The sequence below is a fragment of the Candoia aspera genome, chromosome 4 (genome assembly GCF_035149785.1).
Source record: "Candoia aspera isolate rCanAsp1 chromosome 4, rCanAsp1.hap2, whole genome shotgun sequence".
Taxonomy (NCBI): Eukaryota; Metazoa; Chordata; class Lepidosauria; order Squamata; family Boidae; genus Candoia; species Candoia aspera.
In genome coordinates, this window is record NC_086156.1 from 43,380,996 (window position 1) to 43,398,731 (window position 17,736).

Genomic DNA, 17,736 nt, shown 5'->3' on the forward strand with positions numbered 1-17,736 from the left:
TTTAGTACTGATCCCACTTTTGTGAACATCTCCCACAAGACCAATGTTTGGCTCCTTTCTCCATCATAATCAACACCTACCCCTTCACTTTTTTTCTTGTAATACTTCTCAGAAACAGATTATCCTTGTGCTAAGAAAGTATGTCTGAGAGCATGTGCAGAATGCCCTTCCATCACCTTTTAAAAGCTCCAATCTCCTGCGTCCCCACACTTTGGAGATTACCTGCTCTTGAATTCAAACACTTTTTTTTCCATTTTATTTTATAAGGAATGTAGTAAGTTAAGCTTGTTATGAAGAACACAGAACACATAATTATAAGAAATGCACATTCAATAGAAATCCCAATTCAGTTATAACTAATAAATCTGTCATAGCAAAATAGATCTATATTTATTTAAGATGAATTATCATTCAAATAGTACAAAAAGTCATGCGTTTTTCTTTCTCAGTTTTAGAAGAATAGGATATCCCTAATTTAGTAACAAAATATAAGATATATCTGGAAACAGACAAAACCCAAAGCCTAGCAGCACTGATAAATTAAAAGATTAGGTCAGATTCAAATGGGCGTGTATGCCAAAGGTCAAAGTCACACTAAATCATCGCTTTTCTAGCTGCCACCAAGGCATGGGGCTAACCTTTAATTCTGCAAAAATAAAAAAAAGGAAAAAGGAAAAAAAAAGGCTGGTTTTTCTTCTTCTGGTGGCAGATTGGCAGAGTTGGATATTCTGCCCACATCACACTATATAATTTCTATGGTGGGATTATATCTAAAACACCTAGGTTCCAACATTTGAATGAGGATAAAATACTCTGTTAAAGATGAACTCTTAAAACTGTTTAAATGTATGGATGTAATACAAGTGTGAAAGTACCTGCACACACAGGCTTTCAAAGCACTCTATACACACAGGGTTTGAAATGAACTGTAGTACAACACAGCAACCAGAGACTGAGAATTAAAGTTGTAAAGCAAATTGACCGGTCTCAGTATGAATCAAGCTGAATATAAATCAAGCAGAAAACCCTGTGTTTAATATTCCTTTTGACCACTTTACGCATGCCCCCTAGAGACTAACATTTTTTTTTTAATCATGTAGGAAAAATATCAGTCCTTAACGTAGCCAGACTACAGCAACTTCCATTGGATCAGCATCTTGCAACATTTGCCAACCTTACTGAACTTGCCAAGAATAGGCAGCATTATTCTCAAGATATGTATGATGGACCATTCCCCAATTAAAAAAAAAAACTACATATGTTGGAAATTACAGAAAATATGGAGATTACTAGTCAAACGTTTTGGATGGGAAAGTATAGGATTATAAGTGAAAGGGGCCAGGAAGCATCAAGCTACAAAATATTCGATACGGACAATCTATCTTCTGAAATAATTTCTCAATGGACCTCTTAGAAAGTGAAAGTGGCAGTGAAAAAGAAGTACTAAATAGTGATCAATGCAAGGTGTCAGACAAAGTGCAGAAGGTCAGAGGAAACTATTAATATTGTGTGGATAAAACACTAGGACCTTAGGATTGGTTCACAACTCCCTTCATAAAATATGGTACATTTTTTTTACCCTTTGAGGAATATAAGATGCAACAACCCACATTTAGAGGATTCTTCACTACCAAAGTTATAATCGACACTTGACCTCCAATTCCCATTCAGAATCATCTGGTACTAATATTTATTGATTGGCCCCTTAGTATTGGAAATTTCAACTCAACCGATAACATCACTCAGTCTTGGTCAAAATAAACATATAGGACATGTTCACTATTTGCAAGTAGCCAATATAGGTAGCATTCAGGTGGCACTAACCACTGGTATGGTTCTGCCTTGCCTACAGCAGTTTCCTTAGCTTAGTTATCCAACAGGTTGCAAGTCAGAGTGCTTCACACAGAGAGGACAGGTGTGAACTACCCTGCAAGTGCCAACAATTTTTTGTTTAAACCTATCTGGATGGTATGCTATATTCCAATAGTAACGGAGGAATGGCTGAGACATGAAAAGGGAAACTTGGCAATTTCCTTCCTCCATTTTGGACTCTCTAACTTTTCTTATCTGATCAAAATATTTTTATTGCTTCAGGAATTTAGTTTGTCGCATTGAGTAACCTGAATAGGCTGAATGTATTTCTTCTGATGTTCTTTTAAAGATATGGAATTCTATTAGCTTTGATATATTTTGCATACATCTATCAATTGTAATTCATCCTAAACGTTAATGCTCCAAGAGAAGGGCTACAGTTATGTGAAAAAGTAAGTACACCCCATTGAATTTTTTTGACCTTTTCAAATATACAGGTATTTGATCTTCATTTCAAGAATAGTGATAGAATAAAGGGGATATAATATAACAAATATCATGCACCATTTAGAGTTTATAGTCCATTGTGTAATTTAAATAAAAATGCAAATTTCACATGTGGAAAAAGTAAGTACACCCCTACATTTACCACTACCTCAAAACTCAAAATTAGAACCAGGTGCACCAGATCTGGTGCAAATGATTAGATCATCAGAGAGGATCTGGGAGGAACCCGTCTTATTTAAACCTCAGATATTTAGTTTGATTGGCTCTTTGTTGTTGAAGTGTATGGTATCATCATGCCTAGTTCAAAAGAGCTCTCTAAGGCTTTCAGAAAGGAGGTTATAGATGTGTATGAGTCTGGGAATTTAAAAAGATCACCAAACAATTGGACATCAATCATTACACTGTCTGGAAGATTATCTACAAGTGGAGAAGATTTCCAACAACTGCTAACTTGCCCAGGCCAGGCTGTCCCAGAAAGTTCAGCCCAAGAGCAGAATGCAAGATGCTGACAGAAGTCTGTAAGAACCCCAAAATTTCATCATGTGACCTACAGGTAGCTCTCACCACCACTGATGTCAGAGTGCATGTGTCTACCATTAGAAAGAAGTGGCACAAATTTGATCTACATGGGAAAAGAACATCAGGGCAAGATTAAAGTTTGCTCATGAACATCTAGGCAAACACCAGGACTTCTGGAACTATGTGCTCTGGACAGATGAGGCAAGGATAGAGTTAATTGGCCACAGTACCAGAAGACATGTTTGGCCAAAACCAAAGGCAACATTTCATCAGAAGAACCTGATGCCAACTGTAAGGTATGGTGGTAAAAATGTTATGGTTTCAGGCTGCTTTGCTCCATCAGGGCCTGGGCAGCTCATCATCCTAGAATCCACTATGAATTCTTCATTGTACTAGAGGGTGTTTGAGATCATCTGTCAGAAGATTGAAGACCTTCCAATATGACAATGACCTTAAACATTCCAGTAAATCCACCAAGGAATGGCTGAAAAAATGGAAATGGAGGGTTCTGGAATGGCCAAGTCAAAGCCTAATGTCGAAATCCCATTAAGATGCTGTGGGGTAATTTGACATAGGCTCTGTATTCAAGAAACCCCTCAAACATTGCACAGCTGAAAAAATTCTACATGGAGGTGTGAACAAAAAAATCCTCCCGTTATGTTAGATAGTTATAAGAAAGGCATACTTGACGTTGTTTCTGCCAAAGGGGGCAAAACCAAGTATTAGAGCCAAGGCTGTACTTATTTTTTCCACAGAAGTAAATGGCATTTACTTAGTAAATAGCATTTACATAGGGACGCGGTGGCGCTGCGGGTTAAACCGCTGAGCTGTCGATCGGAAGGTCGGCGGTTCGAAACCGCACGGCAGGGTGAGCTCCTGTTGTTAATCCCAGCTCCTGCTCACCTAGCAGTTCGAAAACATGCAAATGTGAGTAGATCAATAGGTACCGCTTCGACGGGAAGGTAACGGCGTTCCGTGTCGTCATGCTGGCCACATGACCCGGAAGTGTCCTATGGACAACGCCGGCTCCAAGGCTTAGAAACGGAGATGAGCACCGCCCCCTAGAGTCGGACACGACTGGACTTTACGTCAAGGGAAACCTTTACCTTTACCTTTAAATGGCATATCTGTTAATTTTTTGTTGAATAAATGATTGCACAGTCAATTTTTCAAAGGATTTTTTTGTTCAATTACATCACCTTTATATTTATATCGTTTGAATGAAGGTAAAATATTATGTCCACATACATTAAAAAAGAAAAAAAAATGTTACATGGAGTGTACTTTTTCACATGACTGTAAGTGAAAAAGTAAATAAATGACAAGATGGAGAAACAAGCTTTTCTTCATCAGCAAATCTCTATAATTAACTGAATGTGTGCTCAGTTATATAATAATTGTTTAAGGTATTCTCTGCTTGAAGCCCAAGCTTATTTTTAACAACCAGTGAGGGCACAGAAACAAAACAAAACATGTGGCTTTAGGGTCATTTTCTTTAGAATTCCCCATAGAGTAGCTAGGCCAAAAACTAAAGGATTTTGGATTTGGAAAGGCTTGTGGGATTGTAAGGGGCAAAACAAGTGCCTTAAGGCTCCCCTATTAAATGCCCCTAAACTAAGCTCTGGCGCCACCTGGGTGATGCATGACCCAGACACACCACACAAATCCTGCTGTAGTTCTCCAAATGACAAAATGTACCCATCTGCATTACAGAATCTGTAGCTGGAGTCCATCTACACCACCCATATTTGGGCTGTGAAAATTCATTTAACCCCCAACACTCTTAGAGCTGTTGAGTTGTGAGGGCACCGAAAGAAACAAACAAACAAAAACAAAGGATTTCTAGTAACATCCAGCAATGTGCCAAAATGTGAGGAGATTTAGGTTCAAACAGTTTATTGGGCATAATGTTCTCTGGGTGACCTTGAGTCAGTCACCAATAGAGTGAGTTTGGTCTAGTGGTTAAGGTGCTGGACTAGAAACCAGGAGACTGTGAGTTCTACTCCCACCTTAGGTGTGAAAGCCGGCTGGGTGACCTTGGGCTGGCCAGTCTCTCTCAGCCCACAACAGGGCTATTTCCTATTTTCCCCACAACCTCACAGGGCTACTGTTGTGGGGAAAATAGGAGGAGGAAGGAGTATTAAGTATGTTCGCCACCTTGAGTTAATTATAAAAATAATAAAGGCAGGATAGAAAATAAAATAAATAAATACTCAACCAAAGTTGCTTCAAAGGCTGCTGTGAAGATAAAATAGGGAAGCCATGTACTGTTTTGTGTTCTATGCATGAACGAGACAGGAATATGAAAAAAAACAACAACCAAGAAGTCAAATTTGCGTTAAACGTCTGCTGAATGTAAACATACATAGGCTAACCCGACAAATTATACCTTTCTGCTCCAGAAACTATGACAAATAAAACCAAAGGCATATATCTTTTTATTCAGATAATAACAATAAGGAAACAAGCACTCAAAGCAACGAACTAGGCAGATGAATCACCAGCAAAGCATGTCAATAGAATTTTGCTTACAAATCCCAAACCATCAGCAATTCTCATTAATTTGTTCTCTTTTTCAAAAAGGGGGAAGGAGGAGAAAAATTTAAGGAGGAACCTGTTAAACCTAATGTAAGCAAGACCAACACCGGCTTCAAAGACATGTATGAGTGAGGAAGTACAGGATATTCTTCACAAGCTACTCAGAAGAAACCATTGTCTCTCACAAAGCCCACTCAACTCTTTTTACCCAACTATTAGTATTCTCATTTGTCCTCTATCTTCTATAAATGAAGGGAAAGAAAATGGGAATTCCCGCTTTACATTTTGGTAAATCAGCCTGGACTGCAAAATTCAGTAAGCACTAGATGGCACCAAAGAGGTACCGAAAATTCTAACTCTTTGCTACCCTCCAGTGGTGGTCTGGATTTTTGGAACCCAGCAGTTGGATTTATATTACAACCCAGCAGAAGTGGGGGACTCTGCTAGGAGTGGGGAATACTATGCTAGGATTTCAATACGTTCCTTATTTAATGAGTTTCCTCAAAGTTCAGTTTCCTCAAACATTGGATACAGTAATATCCAATGTTTAAATATGCCATGATTACCATAGTTTGAGAGCCAGTTTGGTGTAGCAGTTAAGGCACCAGTCTAGAAACTGGGAGACTGAGTTCTAGCCTCACCTTAGGCACAAAGTCAGCTGGGTGACCTTGGGTCAGTCCCTCTCTCTCAGCCCTAGGAAGGAGGTAATGGCAAACCACTTATGAAAAACCTTGCCAAGAAAACTGCAGGGACTTGTCCAGGCAGTCTATGAGAATCGGACACGATTGAATGGATAATAATAACCATTTAACCACAGTTTCTAAGGAAGACCACTGGCCAACAAAGAGCATCCAATATGAATGGTTTTAATGGTTGCACACCACCCAGAGTCACTTCATGTGAGATGGATGGCTATATAAATTTACTAACTAAATATTCTCAATATGGACAGTACAAGTAAGAGCAAGGATAGAAAGAGCCACAATAAATTTAAAGATGAAGTCAGTAAGCAATTCAAGGAATCTATTTTATTGGTAGGCAAATGCTCACCTCTATTATTTATCTGGATCCCAAATAAAGACTGAGAATCAGAATAGTTCCTGGAGTTAATCTACAATCTTGTTGCAGAAGAACAAAGATAAGAGGATCCAAATGAGGAGATAGAACAAGTTTATTCTTGCACTCCAAAACAGTTTATTGGTCAAGCTGTATCAGTCTCAGTGAAATACAACATTTGTCAATAAGGCTATCTTTTTCTGCTGCTTTTGTTAAGTTGAACTTTAGTAAAAAGGAGGAAATGCATCTCCAGCTAAGAGCAATCCTTAGAGAGAAAAAGCAAATAAAAGTTCCCCTCCTTCCCTAATAAACTGTACAATACTATCTCACCTGTCAAAATAAAAGTTGTCATTTAGCCAGCTGTCCCTGCCTAACAAAGGCCTACTTTCATGCAACTCTTGCTTTGTTAAACCTAGTAAGCAAGCTTTCATCTGACTTCTAAGTCCTCATCTCTGGAAGTCAGTTCCAAATCTTGCATTCTAAAGTTTCTAAAGAGAAACACTGATCTAGAGATTGCTTTTGCAGGTAGAGTGGCAAAACTGTGGCTATATTTCTCATCTTTCTCATAATATCAAAACAGAGGTTATATAGAAACAACGTTCACACATAATGCTAAGCCAAGATTTTTTAAAATCATGGTTAGCTAAACCTGGGTAGTCCACCAGATTGGATGGAAGTCCAGATGGTCACTCACTTTCAGCATCTCTTTGTTGCTGCCTACTTTTGCAGCCCAGATCGTATGGATCCATGCTTGGTTCACACAGTAACAAGCTATGACATGTCACTTTACACAGCGCTCTTAGCAACCCCCCTCATCATTTATTTACTTGTTCTGATTTGTACCCTACCTTTCTATCCATAAGGTACTCAAATTAGTTAACATTAAAAAAATAAAACAGCACTTAAAATTTAATTAAAACTCTTAAGGTACTATAAAGTAACAAACTGAAAATGGTAGCTAAGAGAAAGGTCTTGATCATGGCCATGGTGTGTGTGTGTGTGTGTGTGTGTGTGTGAGGGTGGAATAATGAAATAGGCATGACAATCATACAAAAGCTGTAACTTATGAACTTGCCTCAAACATCACAACTCAAATCCATAATGACATCTGGTTGATGACACCACATGTCATCATTCTGATGTCATTGTGCTTTGCGGAGGATATTTCTGGTCTTGCTGATGTCTTCTAAAAGCTGAAAGGCAAAAATATTTACAACTCCTGACAAAGTGTAGCCCATAGCTTAGGAGCAGCACAGGAGAAGCCCTTTCCCATGACCCTAATAGATGGACCTCCGTAAGACATGTACCAGTAATCAGCTTTGGTTAGCCAACTAGCTAACATCTTGTACCAACTCAATTTTCTGGATGTTCCTCAAGGATAACTTGATGTAGAGAGCAGTAATCAAGTTGGAATATAACCAAGTCACAGATTATTTCCAGATCTGACTGACTCAGGAATATTACAACTGGTACACTAGATGTCATTATTGCAAATATAGTTCTTGCTGCTGCTGCTGCTGCTGCTCCCTGGGAATTTGGAGGTAGCTGTAGATCCAGGAACATCTAGAGCAGTGTTTCCCAACCTCAACAACTTTAAAATTCCTCAGACAGCCTCCTGGCTTGGGAATTCTGGGAGCTGAAGTCCACACATCTTAAAAGTTGCCAAGGTTGAGAAACACTGATCTAGAGATTGCTTTTGCAGGTAGAGTGCAACTTCATCCATAACAGGATCAACCCCAGTCTTGGAGCTCTGTTTTCTACTGACCAACAGTACATCCATCTTGTCCATGCTTAATTTAAATTCATTCACCTTCATCTAGTTCATTTTGTATTTAAGGAATGGTTGACTTCCCTGGAATTAGGTTAAGTTAAAATTAAATGGTAAAGAGCTGGAGATCTGCTACCTTACTCCAAAGGTCTGGATGACTTCTCACAACACTACCATGCAGATATTGCAGAACCCTATGGGACTTCCATAGGCCAACCATACTACCTCATGGCACTGCCCTACAGTAGGACTGGAACCACGGTGAAACAGTTAACCTCAAGTCCCAGCCCTATCAGGCTACCTAGAAGAATCCTATGATGGCTTACATGTTATGTGTTAATCAGACCAGTGTCCATCCTTGTAATTTTCCCTGCCAGCCAACAATGTGGCATTAAGTCATAAACAATTATTGTGTTATACGAATATATTACAAGGGAGGAAAGAAAAAAACTGGGAATGATAACTCTCTCTCTCTACTACCTGTTACATTAAATTAGGTCAACACAGCAACTGAGGTATCATATGCCAACTTTCCGCATCCTAGTGCCTTCCAGATATGTGCCACTTCAAATATTATCATCCCAAATTGGAGAATAGTTTTAACATGGGTATTCATATGCAAATAACCCAAATGCAAACAGAGGGATATTGGCCACAATCAGTATAATAAAAATTACCTGGCACTGAGTATCATTTGCTAACTCTCTTGCTCAATTGCTTGCACAAAGGAAGCACATGGTGTAGATGCTGCAGCCGTTGTACTTCACTGGACAGCTGGGCTGTAGCTGCTGACACACAACTGTTAGGATAGATTTCATTTTAACTCAATAACTACTGACAAACTACTCTGCAGAAATACAATACTTCAGAAAGAAAGATATTTTTAAATCGAATTACATTCTGCCACTCTCCACAGCAAGTTATTAAAGAAAAGCAACAAATGATTTTATGCCACCCTGCACTAGGTTTGCCAAGAGTTTTCAACTGACTTGTTTGTTGAAGACAAATGGCAAACTGATCAAAAGAGTGGAAGAAGTTTTAGTCAACATGTACAAAGTTTAGAATTAGATCTGAATCCATTTTACTGAGTTTGATTGGAAGGAGATGGGGTCAAGTGCCCATTTCTCTTCCATTCTGTCCTCACTATAACAGCTTTGGCTTGTTGATCTCTGCACCTCATCCCATCCCCCTCAACATTCACAGGAGCAACATAATGGGCTGCATTTGACAACCACTGGGATTCATCAGTGCCACTACTTGGTTTCTAAGGAAATGTAACTTCCTGGTTTTCATTTAAAACAGAATTAAGATGGCAGGCTTTTAGAGACGGAAGTACACACTACATACCAAGATGATGTTGGAAGTATAGTTTTCCACAATTAGTACTCCTAAAAGTATTGTTCAATAACACAAGTCTTAATTTTTCTTTTTCTTTTTTTTGTGATTTAACTTTGTAAATAAGTCTAGTAGAATACAATAACAAAATTCAGAGTTTAATTCTAGCTTTACAGCAATTAGTGTACATTAAACAGAAATGGCTTCAGTCAAGATGCTCTCATCAGGTTATTTGTAAGTTTAAAAGGTCATGCTACTTTGACAGAGCAGGAATATAGATGCCAGGAAGTTCCACAACATGGCTGGTTTTTTTTTCTTGTTCAAAATACACAAAAATCGTTCTCATTTTGTATAGCAAGTATAGATTCATCTAACAGCAGACTTATATAAAAAGAATTCCTTGTGCAAGAATCCCTATATGTCACTACAGGAAGAGACTGGATGAAGTGGCTTGGACACAGCTGAAGTTATTTCATCTGAGATATTATACAGGTTACAGATTTACACAACAATCATTACTGTTCTCCAAACCCAACTGTCACCACACAACTACATGTCCACATAATAATTATTTTTACCACAAAAACATACTAGACTTTCCCTACACACAGCAGCAACTAAAACCCACGCTAACAGAGGAATTACCGCTGCTGTAGTCAAAACTGACACAGGACAATGTGCCACAATTTCCAAAATATAATACAAGTGCTTATACTCAAACAAGATCCTCTTATTTTATAGTGCAAGTAGGCAAACTACACTAGCATACAGTCTTCATACCCTACTGCATTTCTTATACAAACCTGTGGCACTATATGAGACTTCTCTAACACTTTTTATATTAATAGAGGCAACTCTTGTGTAATCCACTACTTTCTCTCCCACACAAGCAGCACAGTGCCAACTCTCTCTGGTTCACACTAAAGCAAAACCAAACAAGGTTTTTAGCATCAGGTTGGGGAAAACTGTTTAACTCTTAAAACTACTTTTTATACTGAGCACTTGCAAAACGCTTCACCAGGTATAAAATATTTATGTCTTTTCTTGCACAGTTCAATCAGTGCTGAGCCCCTTAATAGAAGAATATACAAAAAAAGTTGACAAGGGGGGCACAAATGTTAAACAACATCATAAACTGAAACTCTGCAAGTATGTGTGTGAGTCCAGCTCCATATGTTTAAAAAGATTCCAACTATTTCTTTTTAAGAATCCAAGTTATCTCACAGAAGTTGTTGGTGGAAATAATTACAATATACAGAACACAGATTTGGCACACCCATTAAAATCCAACATTGCTAATTCATGAAAATCAATACCTGAGTTAGTAAGATTGGTGCATTTTTAGTTTTAGGTTCTTTCCCTCTCTTCCCTTCCCCACTGCAAACTTAAATTGCACTTCTTGTCATTGTGTTCAAAAATATTTGAGCCTCAGGGAAATGTTTAACTCTCTCATTTTACAATCTCTAGAGTCAAATAGTTACTTTTTCACTGGCTGTGTTTTGATGTGACCATTGGGGTCACTTGTTATGATAGCTGGCACCATGCAGTCTGTTGTCCAAACTTTTTCCCAGAGATAGTCAAACCTTTTGGGTAAACAATTTTTATTATTCCAGTGCAGTGGCACTGGCAAGCAGATTAAAGAAGCAGTTTGTAGATGCCCTGAAAATGTGTAATCCAGTTACATAACCAAAACTCAGCATTACAGGGCACTTATTATCTACTCAGAAATATTTTTAATACTAGAAAAAATATTGCTTAAGAAAAATCCCTAAATGTACAGAAACACTTTATCCTCTTCCACCATTTCCATGCATAAATATATCTGAAATATACAATGAAGAATGCATGCTGAGACCCCATATATATATATTTATTTTTAGTGACCATTTAATATGTAAATTTTTATTCTAAACTGGAAAACTATCAACTACATCATGCAACACACAAGTAAAACGCACATACGATGAGTAAGCCAGGAAGAAGAAATGTTCTCCCACTCAACATAAAACAAAGAGTCTTACCAGAAACCTCAGATCTCTGATACCAGATGGAAACACTGTTCCATAAAGGCTGAAACTCAGGTCAGGCCAGGCAAAATCGTTTCTGAAAACAAAGCCATCAGAACACATCCATCCTCTGAAAAAGCTAAGCTATCATATAAGAACATTCCTAAAGAAGTAATACTCTCACGCTCCTATTTCAACTTCTGTGTCAACCTACAACTAACTTGAGATAAATATGTCTGCCTCTTGCTTGAAAGGCATCCTGTTAAGGATAATTCTTTACTATACTCACCTCGCAAGCAAAAGAGAAGCAGCGAGTTCACTGTCACAAGTACACAAAGAGAAGGCCCGCTAGGCTAAGCAGAGTTGCAGAAGAGGACAAAATTGGGGAGATTAACCAAGAGGAACAGACTAGATACTGATATTCACTCTTTAAAAAAGAAAAGTGACCACCAAAATCATAAAAGCACAGTGAAAATGCTTCTAATTCCTGTATAACAGCTTTCGTTTTGTGATATTTGGATGAACAGGTAAAAAAAGAACCCAAGATTAAAATTACAATTCTGAATAGACTTCTTTGGAAGGAAATTTCACTGAACATAGGATTTACTTCTAAGTAAACAAGCAAATGATTGTAGTGTTCTAGAACCCTATAGGTGTACAATGTTTTAGAGAATCTCCAAAATACCAATTAGGTTGATTTACAATTCTCTACAGCAGCCTTTTTCAACTGGGACCCTCCAAATGCTGGCTCAGAATTCTGGAAGCTACAATCCCAACCCATCCAGAGACTCAGCTGGGAAACATTGCTCCAGAAATCATCATCATCATCATCATCATCAACAACCCTGCAAGATGTTGTTGAGATACTTTTATGTGACAATATTTCTGTTTTAACTTGCATTTTGAATGATTCTGGAGAAATAAAGGCCATCAGAATAAGTGATGGCTTTCTTAAAATAGAACCATACACAGCAAGTCTCTCCAAGTCATAACAGGCATTCTAAAGAACCGCTAGTAGTTAGTGATGAAAACAAATAGCTGAGTTCATGTAGTAACCTTGAGGTGCCAACACAAGTCATACCCAAGTCCGCTTTCATGGAATCTCAGTTACAGATAAGTCAGAAATAAGACTGTAGTTGAAATTTCCCATTGGTTGAAAATCAGATGGGCCGATGTCTTCAATCTCTGCCAATTACAACTCTCCATGCCTTGTTATGCTAGCCTTGTGTTAGAACAGCACACTGTCTCAGAAGGTTTCTTAATCCTCAATGGCAGCTTTTCAGGGAACCCAGGAGGCTGTAATATGCCAGCCCTGTGCAAGCAGAAATAGTGCAAGGTACCTTTGGAACACCCTTAATCCCCTTCTCCCATAAAAACCTTACAATAACTGAAAAACTGTGCCAAATGTATATCCCTTAACACAAGCTCAAATATATATTTTTTCACTACAACCCCAAGTCAAGACTCTCTTTAACAGCACAATTCTGAGTTGTTTACCAGATGTGATCCCCATTCTATTTGGTATTTATTTCTATTTAGTTATTCCTAAATAATCATGTTTAAGATTACAGCAAAAAAGTATTGTATTAAGTGAAGTTATACTGAGAGGTTATTGATGGACTACTCGCTCCAAAAGAACTATCATAAACAAAATGCACATGCTTTGTACTATCAAAGTATGACTAAAAAGAAGAAGATGCAACATGTTCTGTTAAGTGTTGAAATAATTTTTAAAAATGGGGAGAGAAATGAACAAGCACTGCAAAGCAGAGTACATATTTAAGTTTTTCGGTATAATCACAATTATTTGAAACTCAAGCACTATGATAAAGCTGAATTACAATATTTTGTCCAAGATACTCATGCACAATACAGCCACAAGAATAAAGTATTTTTGGATTTTTTTTTCCCCTTCAGAATTCCTATAAAATGAATCTAGTAAGTGAGTAGTAGTGAAAATAGCATGAGGAAGGGATGGTTGGAAGAGATTATTTTTTGATGTTAACTCCTTCAGGACAACAGAAATATTCATGCACGTAGGCCATCACTGTAAACACTACACAATTTACCTTATCATTCTTAATCTTGCATCTGGAGTTCCAACTTTCCTTCAGATTGATAAATATTCCTATTTATTTGTGGCAAATTCTAGAAAGCTCAGTGGGAGACAGCCAAGTGCTAATAGGGAGATATTTGCATTTCCTCAAACCCTTGCTAAAAACTCTAATAAAATTCCCTTCTCTTAAAAAAAAAAAAAAAAAAGTGGGCACTCTTTTTCATTTTTTAAATAACCACACAAAAAATGGCACAAGGTGACTAGATGTGAACAGCCATCCATTTTCAAAATAGATCATGGATTATTTTCTTCCAAACTACAGAGTATCTAAATAGCAATAACCAATAATTCATCTCCCAAACCTGGTTGTTATCTTTCAGTAGTAAGCATGGAGTAAGCTATCCTCTAACAACAAAGCTAATGGAAAATTCCACTGTGGTCTATGCAACCAGCTAAGAGGAATGTCGGCTTACAAGTTGAACTTCCAGTGCATGCATGCACAACTAGGTGTTATTCTCTGGGATCTGAAGCAATGATTCTCTGTTAGAATACTATGCTTAAAAATCTATAAACAACTGACTTTAAAGTGCAGTATTCTCAGGAAATAGATGCATTTAGTTGTACCAACTTGACACTCTGATCTTAAACCTTTTATTTATATATTATCATAAGAGGTCATTCAGCTTATACCAAACACATGCAATTTCAAAGCATAACTATAGACAGAAGTATAATCAGCACATTTATTCTCAGTTCACTTGCTTGCTAAGTTTTTCATTTTGCTTCAGCTATTCCTTATTGACTCTATCCCTTGAAAGTAGAAAAAGATCTGTCAGAAAGGTATTTTCAGATATTTATGTGTGGTTTTTGTCCAATTTTCAAGAAATACAAGTATTATAAACGAAGTATCTTCCATGCAAGAACAATGATCTCCATCAACTTAGAAACTTTCAAAATAACACTAAAAGCCATCTGTCAAATCAGATAACCTCAGGGAAAGCCCAGTAGGATTTCTAAAAAAAAACCTGAGATATTTATAAAAAAACAAAGCTTTTTAAAAATGCAATACAGAACATATGCAAAAACAATCAACTTACACAGCTACTTTTTCACTAAACAAAAGGTCAGTGGGCATTTTTTAAAAAGAAAAAAGAAAGCAAGAGGCCATTAGACCTACACTGAGGCTCTTACATCTTTTATCTACTAATCTGAAATAACTTCTATGCAAAAGATACTTCACACATGCTCAGAAGCATGAGCATCCCAACTTCCACAGTTGATTTGAACTGACACTTATAGATTGTTTGTTCATCATCCCCCTTTACAAGGATCCTCACTTATGTTTAACCAAAATATGTGCTAAAAGTACACCAATGCCTGGCTCCTTCATTTGTAGCTGTCTGTAATCAGCAGCTACATCAAGCAGAGTGGCAAATTTACCAGTCTATTCAAAGACATAAACTAAAGGGACGGGGACCAGGAAATCCTCACAGAGCACCTTGTCCATGTCTTGGGCATCTTGGTCCTGGGAATGGGCGCAAAACCATCATTGGTAGAGGAATAAGCAGCAAAGAACAGAAAGATATGCCTGGGATTAGGATTACCAATTCTCACATTTAAGATTTCTATCTTGGTATCCCTGAATTAACAATGCATGTACTTATTCTCCAAAGCATTGCAAGAGGGAACAAGCCTCACTGCTCTGCAGCATCAGCCCCCCCCAACACACACAGTTGGTGCTGTTTTTAAATGGCTCCAGCTATCCTCTCCCCCCTGCAGCACATGGAGAAGCTCTGCTGCTTTGTAGAGCATTATGATTTACTCCAGTTAAGCTTGGACAGCTCCACCTGAACAAAAGCATGGACGAAAAGAGGACAGACTGGAAGCTGCAAAAACCGGAGCACATAAGCAAAGGAGAAGAATGAAAGAAGGGGGAACCATTAAAAAAAAGGAAATGAAAGCCACCAGATATTCTGGAAACTGAAGGGCAATTCCTGTTAATGGGGAGGAGAGACTACTTGACAGCCTTAGGGGAAAAAAGGCATGTGTATCTGTCAGAAGAACTACAACACAGTTCTAAGGTAAGAATTTCGTACTGCATAGCCACAAAATCACCAAAGTTACAAGATGAAAGAACTGCAGAAAGCTCTTGCTCAATTACACAAACTCTATAGTTTGTAATCCCCAGGAGCACCAAATTCTCCCCGCCCCCAGCAGACACACAGTTCTGAGTTTAGCACCTTTGAACAACTTCCAATATGTATAGGATGCTATCACCCATTTATTTTGAGATTGATACAGTAAAAAACTATCAACATAGGTTTGTGAATGAAAATCCATCTTGAAAGCATAGTGTGCCAATGCCCCTTTTTATTTAGCTGTCCCTTAATCCAAATTATCGCCCCAGGACAAAGCCCCACAAAAGCAAGCCTAAGAAGCATCCTTTACTACAGGATGTGTTTGTGTCTATTTGGGAAGGAGCACACTTGTATATGTATTCCCCTTCAGCACTGCCAGGACCAAAAGTATGTTCCACACCCACCAAAAACCAACCCACGTCCTGGCCATTTATGATGGACTTGGGGACAGGATTCACATGGTTGCCCCTGCCCCCCCCCCACATGTTGGCATCCTTCCGGCTTCCTTGCCTGGCACAAAGCAGAGCGCCTGATTGGTCGCTGCCCCTCCCCAAAAGGTAGGGGAAGAAGGAAAAGGCCAATTCCTTGACTCCCAACGCTTCTCTGTGCTCAAGTTGATAACGGGGAGTCTTTGAGGACCAGCCACTTAACTCGACCGGTTCCGCTGGGAAGGAAGGAAAGGGGTGCTCGGGACACTCACCTCGTCATCGTGGTGCTGGCAATAGTTGACTCGGTCCGGGAAGACGGAGAGGATGTTGTAAGGCGCGGCGGAATAGGGCTGGCTGAGGGCGAGCTGGGCGGCTGCCGAGGCGGGGCCGGTCCCCGCCGACGCGGGCGGTCCTGGGCCAAAGCGCTCGATGAAGTGGTCCTTCGTGAGGCGGACGCGCTGGTGGGCGCGCACGCAGTTGTCGCACAGGTGCTCCTGGCAGTCGAGGCAGCGGGAGCTGGCGGCGTTGCCTTCGTCGCACGAGCTGCAGCGGGGCTCGCCCTGTCGGCTGTGGGGCCGCCGGAGCAGCAGCGCGGAGCCCCCGCCTCCCCCGGACGGCGCCGAGCCGGCGGCAGAGCCCGGGGAGGAGCCGCCTGCAGAGGCGCGGTGCTGCTGCTGCTGCGCAGGCTGCGGGCGGCTATGAGGGTGCCGGTTGTTGGCGTTGCTGTTGCTCGCCCCGCCGCCGCCGCCTCCTTGGCCGCTGCTGCCGCCCGGGCGACCGTTGTTCTTCTGGTCTTCAGCGGCGGCGGCGGCCACGACAACTACGTCGAGCAGGTTGCTGAGGAGGAAGTTGGAGGAGGGCAGCGCATCCATGCCCGACGGCTCCGAGATCACCACCTTCTGGTCGCAGATGGGGCAGCGCAGCTTGAGAGAGTCACCCGCGGTTGGGTGGCGCTGCGCTTCCAGGCACTGGCGGCAGAAAGCGTGCAGGCAGGGTAGGACGTGGAGCCGCCTCGACGGGGTGCAGGACGACGATCCGCCGCCGCTGCCGCCGCCGCCGCCTCCTCCGGACGAGTTTGAAGTCTGCGAAGAGGACGACGAGGTGGACGAATTAGAGGAGACTGGAGCCGGCGAGCCGCACATCTCCTTGCACAGCGGACAGATCTGAAAATCCGACTCGGGGAACGAAGCCATTGGGAGGGGGTGGGGAGGGGAGGAGCGGGAGGGGGCAGCGCAGCGCGCGCGCGGTTAGTAAGGGGGCGGCGGCAGCATGAACCGAGGCGAGCGACGACGACCCGCGTTGCAAGCCCTGGTGGGTGGCATCAATTAGTCGCTGTGTGGGGGCGCTGCGAGGATTCCTGCTGCTCCAAGCCGCCCCTTCGCGGGCTTGGCGAGACGGGAGCGGTTTCAACCGGTGGCCCTCTCGCTTTCCTCTTCCTTCCCCCTCTTCCTTAAGCAGCGTCCGGAGGCACACGCTCCTCTGAGTTGCCGCCTCCCTCGCGCTGCGTTGGAAGCTGCTTCCCACCCGCGACAGCGCCTTCTTCCTCCTCCTCTGCCGGCTCAGCGCTTCTCAG

General features: G+C 40.6%; 1 protein-coding gene across 1 annotated transcript in view; it reads right to left on the bottom strand.

The window, feature by feature from the left end:
* TRIM71 (tripartite motif containing 71) overlaps window positions 1–17,356 on the bottom strand; it is a 42,636-nt gene extending 25,280 nt beyond the window's left edge. The window contains exon 1 of the mRNA XM_063301944.1: window positions 16,436–17,356. Within this exon, the coding sequence (XP_063158014.1) occupies window positions 16,436–17,356 (921 nt within the window). The remainder of the gene's footprint in view (window positions 1–16,435) is intronic.
* Window positions 17,357–17,736: the final 380 nt, after the last annotated feature.